This window comes from Crocuta crocuta, unplaced genomic scaffold (assembly GCF_008692635.1).
Source record: "Crocuta crocuta isolate KB4526 unplaced genomic scaffold, BGI_CrCroc_1.0 scaffold186, whole genome shotgun sequence".
Lineage (NCBI taxonomy): Eukaryota > Metazoa > Chordata > Mammalia > Carnivora > Hyaenidae > Crocuta > Crocuta crocuta.
In genome coordinates this window covers 1,460,339-1,486,860 of record NW_027551569.1, presented here as the reverse complement: position 1 = coordinate 1,486,860, position 26,522 = coordinate 1,460,339, and the positions used below count along the sequence as shown (strand labels likewise).

The 26,522-nt window shown below is 35.9% G+C and overlaps 1 protein-coding gene across 11 annotated transcripts in view; it reads right to left on the bottom strand.

The window, feature by feature from the left end:
• CEP128 (centrosomal protein 128) overlaps window positions 1-26,522 on the bottom strand; it is a 402,179-nt gene that overhangs the window by 297,647 nt on the left and 78,010 nt on the right. For 10 of the 11 annotated variants that reach the window (XM_077750720.1, XM_077750716.1, XM_077750719.1 and 7 more), the window contains exons 10-13: window positions 21,982-22,068; window positions 19,324-19,398; window positions 17,345-17,477; window positions 10,535-10,686 (exon numbers count right to left, since the gene is read on the bottom strand). In XM_077750720.1, the coding sequence (XP_077606846.1) occupies window positions 10,535-10,686; window positions 17,345-17,477; window positions 19,324-19,398; window positions 21,982-22,068 (447 nt within the window). The remainder of the gene's footprint in view (window positions 1-10,534; window positions 10,687-17,344; window positions 17,478-19,323; window positions 19,399-21,981; window positions 22,069-26,522) is intronic. The other variant, XM_077750717.1, reaches the window with a different exon arrangement.

The window sequence follows — 26,522 nt, the reverse complement described above, 5'->3', positions numbered from 1 at the left end:
CTCTTGGAATCCGAGAACACCCCCAAGACTGACAACTCTATACTCCTGCAAAGTGGCCCAACTTTAATAAAATCAGACTGTTGTACAATTTATATCCCATGGCATTGACCAAAAAACAACAACAACAACAAAAATGCAATCAGCTAGCAATTAATGGAGAGGATAAAGCCAGGTGGGATATCGACAGTCAGACTGTCCAAAATTCAAAAGGTTAACGGGGAGAATCAGGGAACTAGAGAGTCAAAGAGAGTCCAGCTAAAACCACAATCATCTCTGGTTGTCATGGAGACTCTGCACATACTGAAGGCTGTACCCTCTGAGGAGTAACTGTACACTGCAGGGAAAGTAAGTTTCACTGAACTATTCTAACAATCACTATATTTTAAAAAAATAAATAAATAACAGTGAACCCCAAAAGGAGGGGAGTTGGTATCCAGATCTAACACATTATATAAAATATCTAACTTCAATAAAAATTAGTAGGCCTGAAAGGAAATCTAAAAAGTGTGACCACAGGGCGCCTGGGTGACTCCATCGGTTAAGCATGTGACTCTCGATTTCAGACCAGGTTTGTGACTTGAGTTGGTGGTTCCATGCTGATAGCACAGAGCCTGCTTGTGGTTCTCTCTCCCTCTCTCTCTGCCCCTTCACCACTCGTGTACTCTCTCTCTCTCAAAAAATAAACTTTATAAAAAATAAACCAAAAATACAAAGTGTGACCTCTACAAAGAAAAAAGAAAACAATTGAAACTGTCTTTGAGGGGGACCAGATGCTGAACTTAACAAAGATTTTTAAAAAGCTTTGATAAAAAAAATAAAATAAAAAAATAAAAAGCTTTGATAAATGTGTTCAAAGAGCTAAAGGAAACCGTTTTTTTTTTTTAAATAAAAAGAGTGTATAATGACAATGTCCCAGAGAATAGTAATAAAAAGACAGAAATTATTTTTAAAGTGGAAAATCTGAAGCTGCAAAATACAGCAAATGAAATGAAAAATTCATTTGAAAGGCTCAATAGATTAGAACTGGCAAAAAAAAAAAAAAAAAAAAGGATCCAAAAAATTAAAGAGAAATCAATGAATCAATGGAGACTATGCCACCTTAAGGAGAAAAAGAAAAAATAAAAATGAACTAAGCCCCCCAAAAATGTGGGATACCAATATACATGCAATAGAAATACTAGATGGGAGCAGGGGAGACACCTGGGTGTCTCAGTCAGTTGAGTGTCTGACTCTTGATTTTGGCTCAGGTCATGATATCATGGTTTGTGAGTTTGAGCCCTACCTCAGGATCTGTGCTGACAATGTGTAGCCTACTTGGGATTCTCTCTCTCCCTTTCTCTCTGCCCCTCCCCCATTTGTGTGCACATGTGCGCGCTCTCTCTCTCTCTCTCTCAAAATAAACTTAAAAATAAACACTAGATGGAATGGAGAGAAAGAAACAAACAATAAATATGTAAGAGAAAATAATGGCTAAAACTTCCCAAATCTGAAGAAAACCATTAAGCTACATATCCAAGCTTGCTGAACTGCAAGTAGGGAAATACAGAGAACCCTCGCCCAAACATATCTGAGTCAAATACTGAAGGCAAAGACAAGGATAAAATCTTGAAAGCAGCAAAAGAAACCGGCTCCTCATGAACAGAAGTGCAACAGGATAAATGTTTGACTTCTCAGGAGAAACAAGGAAGAAACAAAAACCTGCAACATGACGTATTCAAAGTCCTGAAAGAAAATAAACTAAAATTTTATACCCAGCAAATTATCTTTTTAAAATAAGGTGCAATAAAGGCATTCTCAGGTAAACAAAAACTAAGAAAATAAGAAAATACGTTGCTAGTAAACCAGCCTTACAAAAAAAATTCAACGAAGTTTTTTAGGTCGAAAGCAATACATACTCAATACATAACTGAAATCCACACACGGAGGAAAAAAAAAGAAACAGTGCAAGTTGAGTCCTGTGACTTCACCACCATGGTCACAGATGGCAGTACCAATGAATTAATGGTGAACCCAAGACAGTCATCTAAAAATGGCTCAAGTTTTTTTTTTTTCTTTTTAATTTTTAGAAAAATTTTTAATATTTATTTTGGGGAGAGAGCAAGCTAGCAAGCGCGAGGGAGGGAGAGAGACAGAGGGAGACACAGAATCCGAAGCAGGCTCCAGGCTCTGAGCTGTCAGCACAGAGCCCAACGCAGGGCTCGAACTCACAAACCACGAGTTCATGACCCAAGCTGAAGCTGGATGTTTAACTGAATGAACCACCCAGGAGCCCCGTCGTGTGTGCATGCGTGCGTGTGTGTGTGTGTGTGTGTGTTTATTTATTTTGAGAGAGAGTGCTGAGCACAAGAAGGGCAGAAAGAGAAGGAGAGAGAAAGAATATCCTAAGCAGGCTCCACACTGTCATTGAGAAGCCTGATGCAAGACGTGAACCCACAAGTCACAAGATCATGACTTGACCTGAGTCAAAACCAAGAGTCAGACACTTAACCAAATAAGCCACCCAGGTGCCCTCAAGTTTTCTTATCTTTGCAATCTAAAGAGTCTCAATGGCAGAGTCAGTGTGGCAACATGTATAAAATTTGTTTTCTTCATGAAGCCCAGTAGGCCAGATGTCAAAAAAGTTCCCTGCCTCCCTACATTAAACTCCCATTTGAGTGTGTCTCAGTTTCTTACAATCTAGAAGGGACAAACAGAACTGGACAATGTGACAAAACAATGGAACTGTTAAGTCTATGAAACTATAAAACCATTGTTCAGATTTTCAATCCCCAAATACCAATTTATATTTGAAGAGATTTCTGCTGTTTTGTCTTCAGTGACTCTTTGCTTTTACATTTATTGTCCTGTCATTGGAGGGAGGAGGCCATCGTCGAGGATGGAGGCTCCTCATGCCCACTTCCTAAGGTTCAGAGCCCCCCCACCCATATCCCTATTCCCCATTTTAAGTCCCAGTATGAGTCTTCCTATCAATGGTGAAGGGGAACTGGCTTTTTTAGTGAACTGAAACTTCAGTGCTAAATGTAAGGTCAATGATTTTGACTTTACTGAGGGCCATGAATGTTGATTTCATTTGTGTAACTCCTGATTCCAGCACCAGACTCAATACCCAATAGACCCTTAATCAAAATGTATTGAATGAAAGACTGAATAAATTTTTTTTTCTTTTTACCAATTAGAAGATAGAAAAACAGATCATAAAAACAGTAACCAAACCACAAATTATACAACCTAAACATACATATGGATGAAAACCTCATAAATTCCTTCAAAAGAATAAGAAAAAAAGGAGTCTAACTTTCTGTTAAACCTTATGTACTTATCTTGCTCTTAATTTCAGTTACTATTTTGGTTCTCAGATTTCTATTCTTTTTATAATGTCCTGTTCTTTGTTAGAAATAAGTATCTTATGATCTAATTTCTTAGCATATTAATAGCCATTGTTTTAAAGTTGATTTGTTAACTCCAATATCTGAACAGTCTAAATACCTATTTTTATTTCTTGCTTAGATCTTGGCTTTTTAGTACTGTGGGTTTTGTTTCTTGATATGACTAAGTTTTGATTAAATGCTAGACAATGTATGACAAATTATAGAAATAACACGAGGGCTCTGGATGATAACACCTTCCTCCCCAAAAGATCTACTTTTATTTAGATGGGCAGCTAGGATAGCTACAGGTAACATCACAGCAGATTCAAAGCTACATTTCTGTGACTATTGTTGCATTCCCTTTCACCTAGACTCCTAGGGTTTAGCCCTTTGGGTATCCCAACTGAAGAGTGTGGGACGTCTACCAGGGGCCTGCTTGTTTCATGAACCGGTGCTCTATTGTAAGCCCTGCTCAGCTGGTGACTTAAACATTACAGGGGAAGAGTGGCATCCGGTGTCAGACCCATCACTCTGCCCTCTACTCCTCAGAATAATGGCTCCTCCTGTCCTTGCACCCAGATAACTCTCTGACAACCTCAAACATTTTTTTAAAATATGTGTCTTACCCAGGCTTTCTCATTTTTCTCACAAGGAAGTTTGTTCTGCAACAAGGTAACCCACCATCAACAAAGGCAAAAACTGTTAAGACAATTGCCCGAAATTTGCCTAATTGGTTAGCCTTCTCTAAGGAAGAGCAAACTATAATCTAACATCATGATAGGTTCCCCCACAAAATAAGTAATGCATGACATAAACACATACTTCATGCAAGTACTAGAAATTAAATGTGTTTAATACATTTGACAAAAAACTTGCTAAACTGACCTTTATGTTAGCCATGTGTTACTTATTAAAAACTTTGTTTTGCAAAGGTAATTTATACCACTCAAGCATTTTCAAGAGTACAACAGACCCATGGACTTTTTTGTTGTTTGAGGCTGAGCATAATCTCATTTCTCCTTGGAGAAAGCTGCCTGAAAACAAACATCTAAAAGGTAATTTAACTCTCCACTTAAATGATACCCTATCAAATTAAAATCACTCTAAAAGTAACTATACAGACTACAGGAATAATGCATGAACAGTTAAAATACGCATATTATAGTCTATTTTACATCCCTTTAATATCATTTGTGATAGTCAAGAAATGAACAACTATCAATTAGTTAAGATTCTGCAAAAATATTGCATTATTCATTTCATATCACGCATTTTTCCATAGCAAGTCCTTCAATAATTATTCCCAAAGGTATATTTTATCTTTATAAATCCTTTTAATATCAAATTTATATTTAACATAAGTTATCAATACTTCATATTTTGTGAGGAATGTAAGTTTCTCTGTCTCTCCTGACCAACTTCATGCATCTGTGTCCACGTACACGAATGCGCACATGTGCACACACACACACACACCAGATAATACGAAAGCCTACATACTTAATTTATACATGAGATACATGAAGCAGGTATCATCATGACTTCAGAAAATAAAGATCTTGAAAATAGATGTTTTTATTCCCAAATTATTTCTTTACTGACCATATTCAAGTGATAAACTACAGTAAATACCGGTGATACCTTAAAAGAAAATTTAAAACATTTGGTCCACTGTTACTTTCTAGCTTTATGGAAATATTCATGCAACTCTAAGTTACAAAAAGTATAAAATCTGCCTTTCTTCACAACCCCTATAACTGCTTTATTATTCCGTATAGGTGTAAGATTTGAGAAACTAAATCTCCCTCAAAGTGTCAAGGTTTATTTAGTTTTAGAGTTTTTATTGTAGGGCACCTCTGCCAGTAGTCATCTTTATGAAGAACTTGAAGTATAGAGCATTTGTGGACTTAGCAATCTGTTTCACCATCAGTTAATTTGATTAATAACAGACACAGATCTCCTCTCCACTAGGTTCAAGAATTTTAGCCTTTCTTAAAAAGCTTTGCTGTCAATTAAAAAAAAGCTTTACTGTTTTCTTTACAATCTGGGAATTAAATACTACTTAGTACTCAGATAATACTTTCTTTTGTAACAAGCACTTGGATAAGGAATAAATTATTAAGATAAAAAAGAACAATAGAAATTACAGACAGGGCAATTAAGATCTCTAAGAAGGGTTTAAAAGCAGTATTGTATAGTATTGTATAATACTATAGCAAAGCACATAGCAAAGTAGCCAGCTTTGTCTAAGAAATCCAAAAATCAAGAGTTTATCTTAAAAGCGTGTTAAAAGGAACAACCTTCCTTCTGTTCCTAATGTACTAATCATCAAAAAGAAAAGTTATTATTGATTATCATTCCTCTTTTCCACTACCCTCTTTTTAAAAGTAAATTATGGCATTACAGTCCCAAGTTTCTGCTAATGAATAATCATGTCAGTTGTCACTCAATTATCACTTTCAACATTTAATCTAAATTATGTACAGCACCTTGTTTTTTTTCCTTTTCTTTGAAGTTCCTCATTGAATTTAAAAGTCAAATTTTTTTTTTTTAAGAAAAGTAAGTTGATGGAAGATGGAGATAGATTAAATCAGGGGGAATCAATGATCAAGGATACTTGGAATTCTTATGAATACAAATAGCCCATCAAGGTTAATGAGGTTCAACTCAAGTTTAGAAGAAGAAAAAAATGTACTTAGTATTTTCTATGCATATACAGATTTAAGGTTTTAGGTGCAATTTGAAAGGTAAATTATGCAAACCCAAATGCACCTTTCATTCCAGTTTTTACAAGCTGTTTTCATGGTTTTTCTCCTGTGTGAAACAACTGCTTAAAATTTATACTCTGGATCAACAAAAACTGAGGCCATCAGTGAGAAGAGCAAAGGTCCTCTAGAATACTGACAACTCTTCCAGAAATTAATGTACTTTTATTTATTTTTTAAATGTTTATTTTTGAGAGAGAGAGACAGAGTGCAAACAGGAAAAGGGCAGAGAAAGAGGGAGACAGAGAGTCCAATGCAGGCTCCAGGCTCTGAGCTGTTAGCACAGAGCCTGGTGTGGGGCTTAAACTCACAGACTGAGATCATGACTTGAGCTGAAGTCGGATGCTTAATCGACTGAGCCACCCAGGCGCCCCTTAACATGCTTTTAAAGAATGACCAGACAACAAATGTTAACTTGAAAACATAACCACAAAAATGTTCTATAATTCACTATTTCAGTCAACAAATATTAACTGAGCACTTAATATGGGTAAGACACTGTCAAGGGGCACAAAGGAATATAGAGACAAGACCTGGTTCTTAACCCATACTCCTTTATGATATGAAAAGGATATAAGTATTTAATTCATAAGTGGCTTCCAGAATGCCACAAGTTTGAATTGCAATATCAATGCATACTGGGAAACAGCCCAGAGCAAAATCTGTGCACAGCAACATATCAAAAGAAAATGGAAACAGAAGGTTGAGCATCAGAATGGAAGCTGAGAAGACTATTAGAAAGACAAAAAAAAATCAGCTCAACACACTCCAGAAATAAAGACCGGAATCTAGGGAAGTAAACAGATCTCTGGTTACAAGGACTCTGTTGGAGAGGTGGAGGGTGAGAGAGTCTTACCATAGCCCAGAACTACAGTTCTCCAGACGACATTCTCTCACTATGTTCACCAAGCAACTTTTTGGTCACTGATTCAACTTTCTAAAACCTAGGGAGAGAAAACTGGGAGAGTGGTGCCCTGCACAGATCAGTGTTTAAACACCCGTAAAGAAGCCCACAGAGGGTACATCAATGGGCTGGCACTCTTTTATACACTGCTCTCTGGTAAGTTTCATTGTTAGTATGAACCAGTTTCGTGGGTCACATTAATTCTAGGACACAGAAAATTCAGGCTTCCAGATGTGAGGACAAAACCTTGAAACATGAGGTCTTCACCAAGGTCCTTAAGGACATCAAGTTAAAATCTGTCCTAGTGACAGGGCAACTTTCTCGTGCAGTCCCCTTTCTCCTTCATTTCAACCTGTTTTGAAATGTTAAAGACATGTACCCAGACTACTTTAAGGCAGTGTAAGAAAGGTGCCATAAGACCATTAGTGATGTGAGCAAAAGGATGAGGTACAGAAGGAGGGGTTATCCCTTGCAGCTGATACAGTCTAAGAAGGCTTCAGGAAGGAAAAGAGATTAGGGAAGCCAGGATGGCTCAGTCAGTTGAACATCCAACTCTGATTTTAGCTTAGGTCATGATCTTATGGTTTTTGGGATCAAGCCCTGTAAGCTGGGTTCTGTGCTCACAGTGTGGAACCCGCTTAGGATTCTCTGTCTCCCTATCTCTCAAAATTAAAGAAACATTAAAAAGAGAGAGATTCCTGAGTGAACAAGACATAAGAGAGTATTATGCATATGTTTGGTTGTTTGCTCAATAGTCACATTCTGAGCATCTTGTCTTATTCATATTTGCTTTCTAAAAGACAACTAACAGAGATTAATCTCCATTTTTAAAGAATGTATAAAGCAACACCAAATATTCTTGAAAAATAAATACTACTGGACATTTCTCAAAAATAGAGATGAAGTGCTTTTCAGTTATATTTCAATAAAATATAGACATCACATTGAGTGATCCATGATGTATACCTTCACAAAGGCTACATTAGATGTCATTCTGAGAATAGCTTGGGAATATAGATATTCAAAGGGCCTTCACAAGGTATGAAAAATAAGCTATAATCAGAAGTGTCACAAAATCGAAACAGTGCCTGGGTGGCTCAGTCAGTTAAGCATCCGACGTCAGCTCAGGTCATGATTTCATGGTTGATGAGTTTGAGCTCCACGCCAATAGCTTGGAGCCTAGAACCTGCTTCAGGTTCTGTGTCTCCCTCTCTCCCTGCCCCTCCCCTGCTCATGCTGTGTCTCTTTCTCTCTCTCAAAAATAAATAAACATTAAACATTTTTTAATCTTAAACAATGGACATAAATTTAATTATTTTATTGTTAAAAATAAAGTCAGGAAAAAAAACTGGTCAATGGGAATTTCTTCCAGAAAAAGCAGTATCTTTTTTATAATACTGTTTTAATGGCAACAGGGAGAAAAGCATTTTCATCCTCCAAAAGGAATTTGAATTAGACTTGAGACAAACTCAAAGAACTTTTTGCATCAATTTTAGAATGTCACCTACATGGAGACAGGGAAATCTGCCTGGTTTTTGTTCATTGTCAGGTCACCACCACCTACAACAGCACCTGACGTGTAACAGACAGTCATTAAGTGTTTGGTATGTGAGTAAATGCTCAACCTCTCTGTCCAGCTGTCTTTCATATCTATACCTGTACAATCAATTCAAACTAATCTCAGAGAACTCCAAGTTGTTCCCTAATCCAGGTGAAAATGCAAAAGATCTATTTTTAAGGCTAGGGGAAAGCCAGGCTCTTTGAACAAGAGCATTATTAGGTTATTATAAGTGATTTTTTTTTAAATTTTTTTAATGTTTTATTTATTTCTAGGAGAGAGAGAGAGACAGCGTGAGCAGGGGAGGGTCAGAGAGAGAGGGAGTCACAGACTCTGAAACAGGCTCCAGGCTCTGAGCTGGCAGTCAGCACAGAGCCCGACGCGGGGCTCGAACCCACGAACCGCGAGATCATGACCTAAGCAAAAGTCGGACGCTTAACCGACTAAGCTACCCAGGTGCCCCTATTATAAGTGATTTTTTAAATGTTTATGTTAGTTTCTTTTTTCAGTTGATTCTGCAAGTGGTAAATGAAATCAAACAATGAAAAGGAAGGAAGGGAAGAAGGACAGACGAATATGTGGTTATAGATAGGTTAGCCAAGGAACTTTTCTACCTTTGATATTTACTAGTTATAGTGCGTTTTTTTTTAATACTTAACTTTGACAAAATAATACTATAGCACTTTTGTCAATAGGCTAAAGGGTTAAAATAATACTCATGAAGCAAACTTTAGAAGTTCTAAATTACAATTGCTCGGATCATATTTCTGGTAAGTATTTATTATACATGTAGAAGACTTTGTAAAAAGTATGTCAATATTTCATCAGCTTTACAATCTCCATCTTGAACCAAATCTAAAATACATTTTCCATTGATGAAAATGAAGACAATTCATCTTTCCAAGATGAAAGAGAAACTCAGATTGGAATAACATTAGATATTTCCTTTGGATTATATAAAGTTTGATATCTTTAACACCAATTTTCTACCTTTCATTATAGTTTAGAAAATCCTTCAAATGTGGCACCTTGTTACAATTAGAATTCAACTCCACTAATAAAAACAGACATAGAGGGAAGACTGATACATATTTATTTCCAAATGTGTCATCCATGTCTAATTTACATAATTATAATTGGAATTAAGACATTTCCCTTTTATGAAGTTTTTCCTTTGATTTTTCATATTTTCAGTTAATTACCCTGTCTATGCTAGACAAAAGGAAACGGGGTACATCTGGGTGACTCCGTCAGTTGAGCATCCGACTTCGGCTCAGGTCATGATCTCGCTGTTCCTGAGATTGAGCTCCGCATTGGGTTCTGTGCTGACAGCTCAGAGCCTGGAGCCTGTTTTGGAATCTGGGTCTCCTTCTTTCTCTGCCCCTTGCCCACTTGCGCTTGCTCTAGCTCTCTCTCTCGCTCTCTCTCTCCCTCAAAAATAAACAATTTTAAAAAAGGCAAATGGGAAATGGTAGCTACCTACCATGATTACCACATCATTCATGATTCCCACACAACCCTAAATTAATGGAGGTAGGGCAAATCTACCTCTTACACAGCAAGCAGAGTTTTAAAAACCTTTATGGTTCCAAATATCAGAAATATCAGTAATACTTTCTTTGCTGTGCTGTCTGCCAGTTTGACCCGCCAAATAAATGATAATTCACCATTCCTTCAAATAAAGTACCTTCTGTCTGAAGGAAGGGCTCAAGTGCTACTAGAACAAAAATACTTTCAAGTTTCATAGGCTCCTGGCTTTAAGATTCCAATGAAAGATAAATGAATTCTATAATAAAGTAGGCATCTACATAACTTTACAGTACATATACTCAAACTAGAGTTCATAAAATATCACAAACTTTACATTAAAACTTCATTAAGCAATTCTATGAAACAAAACTAACGTCCTTTGAATACAGCTTGAAAATAGCAAAGTCACCTCTACTTGCGCTGCAAAATGTGCTTTCTCCTGGTCTTTCCGCTTCATGCACCGCTTCGCTTCCTCTAACTCAGATGCCATTGCACTGAGGTTCAGCTGCGCCCTCAAATCTGACATCTGCTTCTCCAGATCCTCTTTTTCCCGCTCAACCCCTTGAAAGAGAAAATGTAAAGCTTGATGGTTGTTCTGCATTCACAGGAGAACGTACTTTGAAATAGTACAAAGGCCTGATGCTCGAAAACTCCAGCTAACATAATCCACTTATTAACACTGTCTCTACAGACTGTTCAGAATTTGCGAGTCCATTGTTTCAAGTCTCACTCAGTTTTCTAAACTCTGTATGTTGAGGTGTTTTCCAGTATTATTGCATTTTGATACTAAAACTTGAACTGCTCTCATAGTTCTAGCAATTCAACAACTGAGTTCAGGAAAATCCTACACTTTTTTTTCTTTAACTTTCTTTACATCCCTACCTCCAAACTCTAATACAGAAATACTGAATTTTCAACTAAGTTCTACATTAGCTGAAAGTTACTGAAGCTGACACACAAAATGATGACTTCTTGCAAAATAAACAAATGATGCTGTTAACTTACTAATTCTGGAAACTACTACCTGAAATTATCATCATTGAACAATATAAACAGACTTAGTACTTAAGTCAGCATATTTGGTCTATGATGCACAGGACACTGTAATACCATCTTCTTCACAGATAAACACCACAAAAACCCTTTCACAATGAACTTACACTCCATGAACAGAAATAAAACACATGAATAAAGTACTTCCTGCACTCTAAGATACCAAAAATTAGAACATCTACTACCAATTTAAAACTACTATTTTTCCAGCAGTTTCCTTTCCAGGAAAGGAAAACAGGGAAATACTAGCAAATTCAATTTATACATCATTCACGAGACACATCTGAACTGAGAGATATCAAACAATTCAAAACTGCACATCTTGGATGTACATGAATGAAAAATATATAGGCATTTTTAATAGCATGATAAAAGCAATGACAATAGATACTACACAGATTTTACAGACACAGTTATCACACAGAAAGAAATACAGTAACTCCTTGGATTGTGAGTAGCTTGTTCTGAGAGTGTTCTGCAAGACAAGCAAACATTTCTAATAAATTTTATCTTGATAAACAAGCAATGTCATGCAATACAAGCAGTACATGACATCAAACGTCACCTGATCACAACTGAGGGAACAGTTCGTTCTCTCTCTCTCTCTCTCTCTCTCTCTGTCCCTCACTTGCTCCCTGTGGGATTGTGGGTGATCTTCTCCCATGGTTGGATACTTGGTCTCAGGCCACAGTGTTTGGCAGAAATTAGTGATTTTTTCATAACGTTGGAAGGTGCACACAACTGGCACTAGTTTTTTGTCATTTCAAAGCACCTATGGACAGTCCTTTACTTTTCCATGCAAGAGTAAGCTTAGGAATTTTTGCTTCATTCTAGGTCACTGGATAGGTTCCTTGTTAAAGTTGCATGAAAAGAAAAAGATTCCATTGAGTCAACAGACAGCAGTGATTCCCTTAGTGATAGTGAAAGTCATCCTACATAATAACCCTCCTCTCTCATCTCCCTCACACCAGCCACAAAGGTTTTCAAAGGTAAGTGCAGGTTAATTTTTTCTTTCCATTTTGTATTTTCTTTATTATTTTGTGTTATAGTACTGTAATCATTTTTATATGAATATTTTTGAGTTGTAGATGTGTAGAGTTTCCAATATGGGGAAATTTACTTTGATATACAAGTACTCTGGCTTACAAGCATGTTTCTGAAATGAATTATGTTTGCAAACCAAGATTTTACATAAAGTGACTAGCTATCTTGGTGAAAAACTAAAGAAGAAAGATTTGGAAACTAAGTTGGATTTAAAGAATGAATACAGAATTTCACCAAGCAAAGGAGCTGGGGTGATAATTCAGGGAAAGGAAGCACCAAAAGCACACAGGTACAATACTGGATTTAATACTGAGGTAGCTGCGAACAATACTTCTACATAGCTACCACATAAGAAGGAGGGAAGAGGGAGAGTCAGCAGATGTTTATACATGGCGAGGGAGCTTAGAAATTATCCCAGAGACCAGGAAGTTTGCATACATTTTCTGTACAGGGTCAAATAGTAAATATTTTAGCCTTATGATCTCTGTCACAACTACTCAACTCTGTCACTCATTGTATTGCCAAAGTAATCTAGACAGTGAATAAATGAATGAGAATAGCTATATTCCAATAAAGTTTATTTACAAAAGTCTAGATTTGCCCCTTGGGTCATACTTTACCCACCCCTGCTAGGCCTCCAATGTGAAAATACGCAATATTTGTTTATGTATAAATGTCTTTATCAATTTTATAAATATATATTTAAAATTTTATACGTAGATATGTATATATGTATATGTGTGTACATATAACACATATCTCCATGGTATCTATATAGAGGTGTACATTTCAGGATACACACTAGTGTATAGACATAAAGTAACAGGAATATATTGTATATAAAATATAGAAGTATTAATACATATGAATACATGTGTAATACATATGTATAATACATATCTTACATTTTTAAGTTTATTTATTTATTTTGAGGGAGAGAGAGTACACAGCAAGCAGGAAAGAGGCAGAGAGAGAGAGAGAATCTCAAGCAGGCTTTACACTGTGTGGGTCCAATGTGGGGCTCGAAGTCACAAACTGTGAGATCATGACCTGAGCCGAAATCAAGAGTAGGACACTCACCTGACAGAGCCACCCAGGCCCCACCATAATACATATTTCATGTAACATGCATATTTAATTTGAGACCTAATAATTTGTTAAGTATCATAATCTAGACACATATAAATTGGTATGAATATGTATAGCTAAGCACACACACACAATAATGAAACATCTAGCAAAATTAAAATACTTAAAACATAAAGTATAAAATATAAACAGTACTACAAACACTCTCCTCCCAAACCCAGAGGATGGTCTCATAAGCGATACTTTAAAGAACACTTTCTACAAACATAATGAGTCACAACAGGAGAGTAGTTACAAACTCGGGTTAGGGGAGAAAAAGATTTGGATCTGTTACTTCCCACCAATATGACCTTAGGCAAGGTACTCAATCTCTTTGTTCCTTATTCTTTTTTTTTTGTTTGTTTAATAATTAAAATGGAAACAAGACTAGTACCCTTCTCATAAAGTAGTTGTAAGAACTAAAGGAGACAATGAAAAATGAGTAGCAAAGTGTCTTGTAAGCAGTAAAAGGTCAATAACTTACAAGGAGAGGTTTTAAGCAAGAGTAACATGAATGGTTTGTGGCCTAGAAAGTATCCCTTTAGTATTAACAGTATAGAAAACAGATTACACAGAACTAGAACAAGTTAAGAGCATAACACAAATAAGACAGAGCATGCCAAAACTGGGGTAGTGGGAATAAAAAAGAAGATGGGCCAAATTCGCGAAATATCAGGGTCTATAAATAGACAGGGATGAAAAAGATGGAGATGAGAAGGAATAATTTTGGATGTTCTTTGTATTTTAGCCTTGGCTATCTGGATAAAGGACAATGAGTGATTTCTTATGCAGAATTTTAAAAAATAATACAAGTATCTATAAAGATGAAAACTCTCAAACTGTTACGAGAAGGTGAAGAAGTCTATTATACTGATAAGAGAACATATAGATGTTTTTTAAACCTGATAAGCAGTTAAGAAAACAGACTCTTTTAGTACTCAAAGACTTATACCAAAAATAACTAGATTTTTATGAGGCAAGAAAACATATAACATGTTCCACAGAGTCTTTTTCCAAACAAAATAAGAGTTCCTATGTACATCTTTATGAAAATTTGATGAATAATCGAAAACCTTAGGAGTTTACTTTTAAAAATAAATTTTAAAATATTTGGTGTCAAAATGTATTTCAATTATAACATCACATGAAACTTAAGGGAACTTAATGGCATGTAATTATGTTAGGATAGGTATGTCAGAATTTGCCATCTAGTGAAGATTTTCTGGCAATGTGGAAATTCTAACTTAGGCAACATACTGAGTTATATGTGGGGAATCTGGGAAAATATTTATCTTCCCTGAATTTGATAGTACACCAAATGCTTACAAGAGTTTCTCCAATAATTTGGGCATTTGAGTAGGAAGCCTCAATACTGAAATAATTTACAGCTGAACAATCTGGACTAGTCTATTAGAAACCATTATAAAATTTCAATATTACCATTTCTGTTACAAGTGAACTTCCAAAAAGAAATACATCCAGACTCATTAAATTCCACAGCCTAAATCAACACCACCACTAAAAAAGGTATTCCAACATTTCTCAAGCACAAAGTATTCCTAATCTACATAAGACAAAGCCAGTCATATGGTTCATAACCACTTCTACCAGATGACTGATTTTTGTCACCAGGATCTGGGTAACAAAAAAGACAGAATCTTAATTTTAACTGTAAATATTTAAAATTGTAATAAAAGAAAGTGAAAACATAGGTTTATTTCCAATTTAAGTATAAGGACAAGTACACACACACACACACACACACACACTTAGGTATGGAAATAAGAAGCTGGAAAAAATTCCACTACCAGCTTTGTTGGCTCTTTCTGGCTGAAAGCCCCATAAGCTAAGCAGGTCTGAAATGGGTTTAAAAATAAAGCAGAGGAAAACATTAAAAATGGATGCTCAGATCAGCAACAAACAAGCGAAATTTAAAATTAAAAACAATACCATTTAAATTCACATCCCCCAAAAATGAAACTCTTAAATATAAATCTAACAAAAGTTATATGAGGAAAACTAAAATATTCTGATGAAAGAAATCCTAGTTGAATGAAATATATGGAGAGGTATTTCATATTCATGGATAGGAAGACTCAATATTGCCAAATGTCAGTTCTTCCCAACCTGATCTACAGATTCAACACAATCCAAGTCAAAATCCCATCAAGTTATTTTGTAAATATCAACAAGCTAATCCTAAAGATACGTGGAGAGGCAAAAGATCCAGAACAGCCAATATAATATTGAAGGAGAAGAACAAAGTTGGAAAACTAACACTACCCAACTTCAAGACTCACTATAAAGGTACAATAATCAAAACAGTGTGGTCGTAGTAAAAAAAAAAACAAAACAGATTAATGGGACAGAATACAGAGCCCAGCAACAGACCCACATAAAAAACAGTCAACTGACTGTCAAAGGACATAGAAGTAAAGTCAATACAATGCAGAAAAGGCTGTTTTCAACAAATAGTGCTGGAACAGCTGGACACCCACATGCAAAAACAATGGATCTAGACACAGACTTTACACCTTTTACATGAGTTTATTCAAAATGGATCACAGACCCATACATAAAACACAAGATTATAAAATCTTTAAAACATAGGAGAAATTGTGGATGACCTCGGGTTTGATGACGACTTTTCAGAGATACAAGCAGAGTCATCATCTATGAAACAACCGATAAGCTGGACTACATTAAAATTTTCAGAATGAAACAGCTGAGAAATTATTCCCAAAGACATAGGTGATAAAGGACTGTTATATAAAATAATAATCAAGAGGGAGGGCCATAAAATTTCAACAAGAAGCCAAACAACCGCCTAAAAACTGGGCCAACAACCTTAACAAAAATCTCATCATGGTAGATATACAGGTGGAAAATATGAATAATAAAAGATGCTCCACATCATATGTTATCAGGGAAATGCAAATTAAAACAAGCTACTATTTCAACCCTATTAGAATAGCCAAAATCCAAAACATAGACAACTGCAAATACTGACAAGAATCTGGAACAACAGGAGCTCTCATTCATTACCGGGGGAATGAAGAAATGTTAAGGCCACTATGGAACACAGCTGACATGATTTTTAAAAAACTAAATGGACTCTTACCATACAATCCAGCAACTATATTCTTTGGTATTTACCCAAAGTAGATGAAAATGGATGTCCATACAAAAATCTATATAGAGATGTTTGCTTTATAGTGGCTTTATTCATAACTGCCAAAACTTAGAAGCAACCAAATGACCTTCAGTAGGTGAAACAGATAAACTGTGGTACATTAAGACAATGCTTGGAAGAAAAGAAAGGTAAGAGAGAGTGCTACCAAGCTATGATAAGACATCAGGGAAAATCTGGGGTATATTACTGAATGAAAGAAGCCAATCTGAAAGGCTGTATGGTTCAACTATATCAGAGTCTGGAAAAGACAAAGCCATAGGGACAGTCAAAAGATCTGTGGCTGCCAGTGCTGGCGGGAGAAGGGGCTGAGTACATGGGGCACAAAGGGTTTTTAAGACAGTGAAATTACTCTAGGATATAGTAATAGTGTCTAAATGTCATTTATATTTTTGTCCACTCACACAGAATACACAACACCAAGAGTGAATCCTAATGCAAACTATGGACTTTAAATGAGAATGATGTGTCAAGGAAGGTGTATCAGTTATAACAAACATATTTCCAGCAGAGGTTGGGGGGGTTGGGGTGTTGGTAATGGGGGAGGCTATGCACATGTAGCAGCTGCGGGCACAGCGAACATCTCTGTACCTTCCGCTCAATATTGCTGTAAACGTAAAACTAAAAAGTACAGTCTGTTTTTAAAAAAAAATGGATGTTAAATTATGATTAGTTTATTGAAAATCTCACAGTAGATCAAGAAATGAGATGACAAAAGCATAATATAAGAAACGCAATTCTGAAAGTGGAAAGTATTTAAGGAAGATCAAAAACAACCCACACATATACAAATCACAACTGTACCTCTCCTAAACCTCCAGTCATCTCCTTGTTCATCTTGATGGTTTGACTGTTGCTTGGAAATCTGAGATACTTGATGCTGTAAGCCCTTTCGATCACCTTCTGCTTTCAAAAGTTGTATACGGAGCTCTTCTACCTAAACACATACAGTCAAAAATAAAACCTGTATCAGTTTTCAACACAGAAAAAGGATAACTGACCTTACAAATTATTTTATATTATTTTTTCTAGGGAAAAATAATTACTTCTCATGGGCTACTGTCAGCACAGGCTAAAGCCCAGTGAACCTCCTTGTTATGCCAAGCACAGTGGAAGAGTCTCTCGCTCCTTTTCTTTATTCCTCCCATTACTTCCGCAAAGAATGAATGTCTTTTCCCCTTCTGTGTCTATCAGGACAAAGAATTTGACACTAAAAAAAAAAAATCCCTTATTGTGAACTCAATGCACTCCACCACTATTAACCCAAACCACCTCCATAATTGTTTTTATATTTTTCACTCCTTCTCTTTCATGTGAATATGGTCTATTCACTGGTAAACTCGAGTGAAAAGACTGCAATTTAGCATATTATAATATCAAAGTGCTGTTCAAAGTAAGTAAGAAATAACTGCTGCTGAATAAACTATAAACTCCTTGAGGTCAGGAACTATGTTATTCATCTGTATTTCTAAAGACTGGCAAATTGCCTAACACATAGCAGGTAAGTCCCCAGTGACCACTAAACAAATTAGGAGTATCAAAAAGACTCAGTTTCAGTCAATGACAACCTGAACATGGTAATCTCTTACTTCAAAAGATGAGATCAGAAATCACGAGTCAGAGTACCAAAAGATTAAAAAAAAAACATCAGTGGAAATGACAACAATATAAACTTGAGGAAAAAAAAAAAAAAAAGAAAACCTGAACTCTGCCAACATTAATTCCATTGTAACAGTGGCTGCAGAACAGGCAGTGAACATTTTTAAAGGTTTTGTGAAATAGGTGTTATGGTATATTTTTAGCACTAATTGTCAAAATGTAATACTCCTTCTGAGCATCTAAGATGCCTGACTTCTCTGCCAACCTAGCATACTATGTAGTGAGTTTTGCAAGCCACACCTCAAAACAGAGAAAGGCACAACTGCCGTTTATATTAAACACAGGCAGAGAGGCGATTAGAAACACATATGCCCTTATCCAATGTATGTACAATGACTACTACAAGTTATTGAACTTTAAATAGAAGAACCAAACTCTCATTATAGGCTAATGGGCTACAAAATGTTATGCTTTAAAATTAAGCTTTATCTTTGGTTAAAAGGGGCAGGCAGCATCTTGAAAACCATAAATATAAGACAATAATGCAAAGTAACTTGGAATATGCAAAGGTCTGTTTCATGTATTTTACTTCTCCCTTCACTCTCCAGTGCCTCCTTGAATGAAATTAAGCTCCTGGGAAAATTTTATCTCATGCATCCAGTCTCATTTTTACACCGGTTATGTTAGGAGAGAGAAATCCTAAATTGGAGCAGCATTCAGCAAGACACAGTGGGAACTTGGGCCAACACTTTGTACTAGGTTTCTCTGACTCTTCCCGAAAGGATTTCATCTTTTGCTTTGTGTTTCACTATACATTCCTTAAGGGGGAAAAGTAATCTCTAGACCTAGATGGGATCTTTTTCCTTTCACAGAGGCATTTAATAGAAAAGAAGACTGAATCCTAATTTAGTTGGCTTTTTTTTTTAAGTTTATTTAAATGTTTATTTATTTTGAGAGAGTGAGCACACATGCATGAGTGGGGGAGGGGCAGCAAGAGGGAGAGAGAGAATCCCAAGCAGGCTCCTCGCTGTCAGCTCAGAGACTAACAGGGGGCTCAATCTCACAAACAGTGAGATCATGACCTGAGCCGAAATCTAGAGTCAGATGCTTAATCGACTGAACCACAAGGGACTCCAATCCCGGTTGAATTTAAAAGCAGATTATCATGGCTTGCATAGATTTACCTGACGCAGAAGTGTTTCTCTGCTGCCTTCTGACTGATTCAGTAACCTTCGAGATAGCTCCAATTCTTGTTCAAGCTAGAGTTTCAACAGAGGATAAAGAAAAATGTCCAGTGGGGCAGAAAATAACTAATTATTATGGGCATAGTTTAAGAGTAGAAAAATGGAAAACTTTTCAGAAGATATTTACAGCTAATAGGAGAAAACATCTTGCTATCAAAACACACTGATGCTTCTATGAAAATAATGTTATGTACCTAACAACAAAGTGAACCAGACCAGACCTCAGGGGGCCTGACTTCTAAGTCAGTTCCATCTTAACTATGACTGTCTTTTCCTAGGTCTCTTTTCTGTCATCTCTAAAATAAGGACTTTGTATTAGACAATCTCTGAGATTTCTTCCAGTTATAAATCATCGTCATCTAAATTCCAAAACAATTTTTTTCTTTAGCGCATGTAATGTCATAGGAACTGAATTAGAATAAAATTTCCAGGAGCCAATGACTAAAGTATATTTCATCTAATCGGTGATTTTGTGTATTCATCATATTCTAACGTTCCTAATATTTCCAATATTCATAACATTCCTAAAACTTAAAAATATTTAATTTCAGAGTAAGATACTTAAAATCTCCTTAAAAATATAGTCATAAGACAAATATTCACAGAAAATGTGCCAATTGAATGATCAAATACTTACAAAGTCTGAATGCACCTAGCTTCCTACAAGCTGAAAGATCAAACAGGATGTGAAGGGGAGAGGAATACGTCACCCCACAATAGGCCTCTTTGACATACGGCTTTTTTGAGCTGAAGGCAATCAAGACCCAACAGACTCAGGAAAAGCTTTTGCCTCCCCCTTAATTACATTTAAGACTTTAGAGAAAGTCTGTGTCAGGAAGAGAGCTATTACCAGACACAACTTTTTACACCTAAAAGACTTCTGTGTAAGACAAGGTACACATCTGGTTACCAAACATTTGCCCTTCTCATCTTCCTATGACCTGTTTTCCTCTCCTTTGAAGCCCCAGACCTGTAACCCATTTCCTTAGCTCAGCATGGTATATACACCTCAACTGCCTGGCTGTTATTTTTATGCAGCTTCTAGACATACAAAATCAAATTTGTTTTTCTCCTGTTAATCTGTCTTATGTCAACTTAATTATGAAATCGGCCAAAGAATCCAAAGAGTAAAGAGAAAATTACTTTTTCACCCCTACAAAAGGGACACATGTTTGTTAAAATTCCAGAGAATACATGTGCTTGACATGTTTGCATTTTCTAACAGTAAGGCTGTTCTGTGAAACCGCAAATGTATATTAAGATGCTATTAAGTGCTTAGATTTGTGATAGTTATCCTAAATTATCATTTCCCTTGACCAAACTACTTTCTATATGTCAGTCCTTCAAATACTGTCCAGGTGGGAGACACGGTTATTAAGGGTTAGCATAAGGGGGTATGCGGTTCTACATATTTGCTGTGCTGACAGTAACATGAATCTATACATGAGATACAACAGCATGGAACTACACACACGAATGAGCACACATGAAGCTGCTGAAATCTGCATAAATTCTGTGAATCATACCAAATCAATTTCTTGGTTTTGGTATGGAATGACAATTGTGCAAAATGTTACCCCTGAGGGAAAGTGGGTGAAGGGCATGTGCAATCTTTCTGTACATTCTGTCTTACAACACCCTATGAATCTGTAACTATTTCAAAATCATTTTTAAATCTGGTTATACAAGTTTTTTTAAAAAATTAGACATGTGGCCAATAAAATATCATACTCTAAAAACAAAATAAGGTATGTATACAATCACAGAATCCACACAAAATATTATCTGACTTGTCTTCTTTATTTGGAGAAATAAAGAGGGAAGGAATCACACTTCAGTCCAAATGGCTTCAGAATCTACCACAGCCCATACTGGTCACGATCGCTGGATAATTCTGGCAGCCTCAACCCCCAGAGGGCAAGCATGACGACCCAACCTAACTGCTTACCACAAAGGCAGCGTGGATGTGTCATTTAACTTGACTAGGTTGGTGCATAAACATCAAGGAAGTAATGGTAGATTTCAAAAGTGATATGGAGTAAAGAACATTACATTGGGGCAAATTTTCATTTTATCATTCGTTACCTTGGGCTCACCCTTAAATCTACTCGTTTGCAAACTGAGGAAAGTTGTCTGTCTTCTAAACTCCTTTCTAACTCTAATGCCCGAGGCTCTATATGAGCGAAGACATGAATATATGCCAAAAGTCCTTAACATCTAATGAAAAGAGGGGATTCTTCCTGTAGGTTGCACCTACACCTTTCTTCTATGAGGAAAACAAATATATTCAAAATACCCACCCTTTAAACAACAGGTCTTCCTAACACTTCAGCAAAGTCAAGCTCCTTGCATGTTCCCCAGCAAGGAATAATAAAGCTCAAGTCACCTCTAGAGAGGAAGTGCAAGATGACGAGGTAGCAAATGACCTGTACACATTCCCAGAACAAGCAACAAAGAATGGCAGAGCCATCAAACCAAGTGACTCCATATCAGAACATAAGGCTTCACCGTGTCCTAACAAATGATCCCAGGGACAATTTTCAAGGCACTCAACAAATATCACTGGCTACAAACAGCATTACTCTTTCAAAACCTTACTTGATTCTTCTCAGTTTCAGTCTGTCTTAGCTTATTTTTCATGGCTCCCTCATTTTCATCTGCTTTAGCTTCTTGTTTCTCCAGTGCCTAGAATGAAAGATATGAAAAAATATGTATTAGTCCAAAATCCATAAAAAACCAAAAGACACTGTTAGGAGCTGGAATTTACATAAGACTATTACAGATCAATGGAGTACACTCATCAAAGCGCTGCCAAACACTGGCTGTTCTCGCAATTCTTCTGGGCTATTCCCTGTTCCCTCAAATTTTGTCCACCCTCGATGTTTACTTTCTTTGCACCTTCTGGACCTTCCTCACAGGCTTCTATATCTCCCTCTCCAGGTTATGCAAAGCAGTTTGCTTCTATTCCAGTTCTCAATTTCAAACACTTAAACTTGTAATCACACCCAACACCCCTACTTTCCCGCCCCCGTAAAGATCTATCAGTTACCAGAATTCATTCCCTTAAAGGGCAATGTGAGAAATTATTTTCATGTTCATGCTAAGAAATATTTAATCTTCATTTCTTATAATTAGTATAAATATTAATACTTTTACTTGATGTTAAAGAAATAGAAATCAATAAGCTGAACTTTAATTAAACAAATTGTGTTTTATAGTACACGGAATTATGCCTCATAAAAACATAATTCTTCTGAAAGTCAATGTTTTAAAAATCTAGATTTCCATATATGAGCTAGTTGAATAAAAGAACCTCTAATTCTTTTGGCTATCTAGGAATCTGCAATAAAATTTCCTTTCCTCTTCACTTTCTACCTTCCACATCTGACCAGTTACTTGTGATATCTCTTTTCCAAATAACATACCCCTCTATTATAGCTCTACTTGGTGCCCAAAATGTTATTTAACACCCCCCTTTCTTATTTCTCCTTTTACTCTACAGATATAGAAGTCTTAGAAAAATTTAGTCAGTGAGAACTTAAATTATACTGTTTTCAGTAGAAGAGCAAAAGTGAGGTCTTAAAGAGAACCCAAAGCAAATTACTACGTTTCCACCATATCGCCTAGAAATGTCATAAAGTTTGAACATTATTTCTGCTTCCTATAAACCATCAGTCAGTAAACAAATTAATACACATGCAATATTCTAGCACAGAATACTGAACTTATTTTCTGCATTACCTCGTTTAAAATCAAAGACAAAGAAAGAAAATCTAACTCTTAAGGCCCCTTACATATATTTTAATGAGCTTTTAAACACCTGAAAACACAAATAACACTCAAGGAGAAGATTTTAAAAACTAACTGAATCGAAATTACAAGCTATTTCTCTAAACCTTAATAATAAACTTTAACTCATTTACTACCTCTGGTAAGTGTAAAAGGCAACACTAGATTCCCTTCCCATTGACTTAGGTCAAGAAACTGAAAATTACATTAAAACTGATCTAGTAAAAGCAGTTATAAAAAGAGGGAAAAAAATCACATGTCAATGAATTTCTATTAGTATGTTATTTTGCTTTTTAAAGCTCGTTTTTTTCCTTAAAAGCAGTTTAGCTATAAAGCTATCAGGGGCCCGCTCCAGGATGCAGACTGTCTTTTACATGTTTAAGATTACAGCAACAACACTGAGCCTTAATAGTGGGTCCCTGGGGCACATTTAAATCTTTAATAACAACAATTTTTCTTCTTTTCCTTAAGTATACCTATTTCCATTAAAAAGACTAACATATTGAGTATTATACTACTGTAGTTCTTTGAAGGTAGAGGATTCTGAATTCTCAATTATTTATTTAAAAAAAAAAGTGGGGGGGAAGCAGCCTTTTCTTTCAGAAAGTAAGGGAAAGGAGAAAAGGAAAATGTTTGTAGACATCTCATCTGACCATAAAAGCTCCCACAACTCTGACAACAGGCATGTTTACCAAGAGGCTCTAAAAAAATAACACACTCAAAAATAAAGAACAAATAGGGAATTAAAGGTCCTTTGTCTAGTAAAGGGACGAGCCAGCTTGGGTAAGAATTATGGAGCTGGAATGAAATAATGGTCCTATGATAACTCCCACCAAGGCCACGGAAATTAATAAAAAATAAATTAAAAAAATAAAAGATGAACACAAAGTACCCGGTCTCATCCTAATCATCCAGCAGTGCTGCAAGTGCATGCCTTTGGTCACAAGAGCAAGAACATGTAGATGACTCACTGGTAAATCAACAAGACTATAGAAAAACAAGTTTCTGCTCAAATGCTCAAATCAAACACCAGGTCAGTAACATTACACTTTAAAAGGTACAGCTACCAAGTCAGATCACCCCCTTCCCGCCCCCGTAACAAAGAATGAAGAAGTCAAGTCTGAGCATTAGAAAATTGTTACTCTTACTATGTATTTTTAAAGACTTTTTGTTTTTTGTTTTGTTTTGGTTTGGTTTCAGGTTCACAGCAAAACTGAGAAGGAAACTGAGTTCCCATATACACCGGTGTCCACATAAATGCATAACCACCCCCATTATCAACTTCCTTCAACAAAGTAGTGCATTATTACAACTAATGAGCCCACACTGACACATTAAAATCACCCTTTACATTAGTTACGGTTCATGTTTGGTGCTGTACACTCTAAGGGTTTGAACAAATATAGAATGACATGTATCCATCATGACAGAATCATAGTGTATTTTCACTGCCCTAAAAATCCTCTGTGCTCTACCTATGCATCCCTTACCTCATCTCTTTACTGTCACTATGGTTTTTCATTCCCAAAATGTCACAGAGTTGGAATCATGCTGTATGTAGTCTTTTCAGGCTGGCTTCTTTCACTTAATAATATGCCTTTAAAGTGTCTCTATGTCTTTTCATTGCTTCATAGCTCATTTGACTCTATTTTTTATAATTAAATTCTTCACATAGGCACAAAATAAAAGTCAACCAACATTTTAAGCTTTGCAATATAATGCTATTCTGATCCAAATAAGACCACATGAACTATAAAGTTAAAAGTTGTTTATATTTATGTGTATTAAAATTTTTAAATAGCTTTTAGAACATTTGCTATATTTCAAATCAAGAAAAAAATTAAGTATTTAGTATGTATAAAATACTGTAATAAGAAACTTACTTAACTGTAATTTTTTTAAAAGATGAAAATCTGGTGTCTATTTCTCAAATTCTCATTTGGAAACCTAAATCATAGCTCTAAATATCAATAGAATAATACATATTTTGAAAAGGAATATATATGCAGAATGCAGCAGTATTTTATTGCTCAGAACTAGTACTATTCACTTAAATTAACAGAGATTTTATTTCTGTCAAGTTCTGTGAATTTCTAAATTTTGTTTTTTCCTAAATCAAGTTAGAGATTCCTCCCACATGAGAACTAGCTCAAGTCATGGAAAATTTTAGCCTTTAAGTTCATCCAGTTGGGGATTAACTGTGCCAACAAAAACCAAGCAAAACAAAAAAAATTAACTTTCTTTTCAAGGCAGAAAACAATGCATTCACATTCTAAATCCCTGAACCAATATGTAACTCAAAAATAGCCAGATAGATTTTACTTAAATTGTTCAAAGAAATTTGTTTTTCAGCCATAACCAAGGAACAAAAGTTCTATACCAACATCTACCATTATAAAAAAGAAAAAAAAAGTTTAGTAAGTTAAAGTAGAAATTGTATGATAAAGTCCAAAGAGAATCCAACAGTAATCATTACTATTGTAACACCATACAGGTTATCAGGATATCAAAGTAAGGGGGAAATTCTAAAAACTTGTGCCAGTTGAATTATGTGCATTTTCCATATGGAACTGGTAAGCACATAGTGCATGGAGTCACAAGATGCAACCATTTCTGTTTTTCAAAAGACAGAGTAATAGCAAGTATCATGTAGTTAAGTACATTGGTATTACTTCTGATGGTAATTGTAATCCTTAATGATGTTCTTCAAAGATACCTGAGGTTTTGAAACATAAAACTCAAAGCTTCTGTTTGAGAATGGCCCAGTTGTCTTTTTTTTTTTTTTTGGTCTTTTTATAATAAGGTGTTTATTTTTTCGGGAATCCAAAGGGCTTTTATAGAAATTATTGTGAGAGGACAGCTGGACACTTCTTGCTGACCTATAAAGGAAACTTACTGTTTCTACTATGTCCATATTTAAGGAATCAAGGACTGGCTGGGGCCCCCTGTGCCAACAGAGCCAACCAAGGTCATGGGTTCAATCACCATGAGAGCCAATTCCCTTTGCTCTATTCCATGGTCATAGTCTTTACCCTAAACCTTCGCCAAAGGCCACATGGAAGAGTAGCTAAGCCAGAGATCCTGGATGAATCAGCAAGATCCACTACCATGACTATAAAAATAACTGTGAAGTAAAACCCCTATTGACTACTGTCAAGATTTCATTCTTTATATGTTATTAAATTTGCCAATCTGCAAAACAAAACTTTAATCACTGCCTACAAAGTTGGTATGCTGAAAAGACACACAAGTCTTTTGCCTTCTTTAATACAAAAGCAACAATGGTAATGAGTATTATTCCCTAAAATGCCATTGCTTTTACTGGAATGGAGTGTATTTTTGTGCAATCT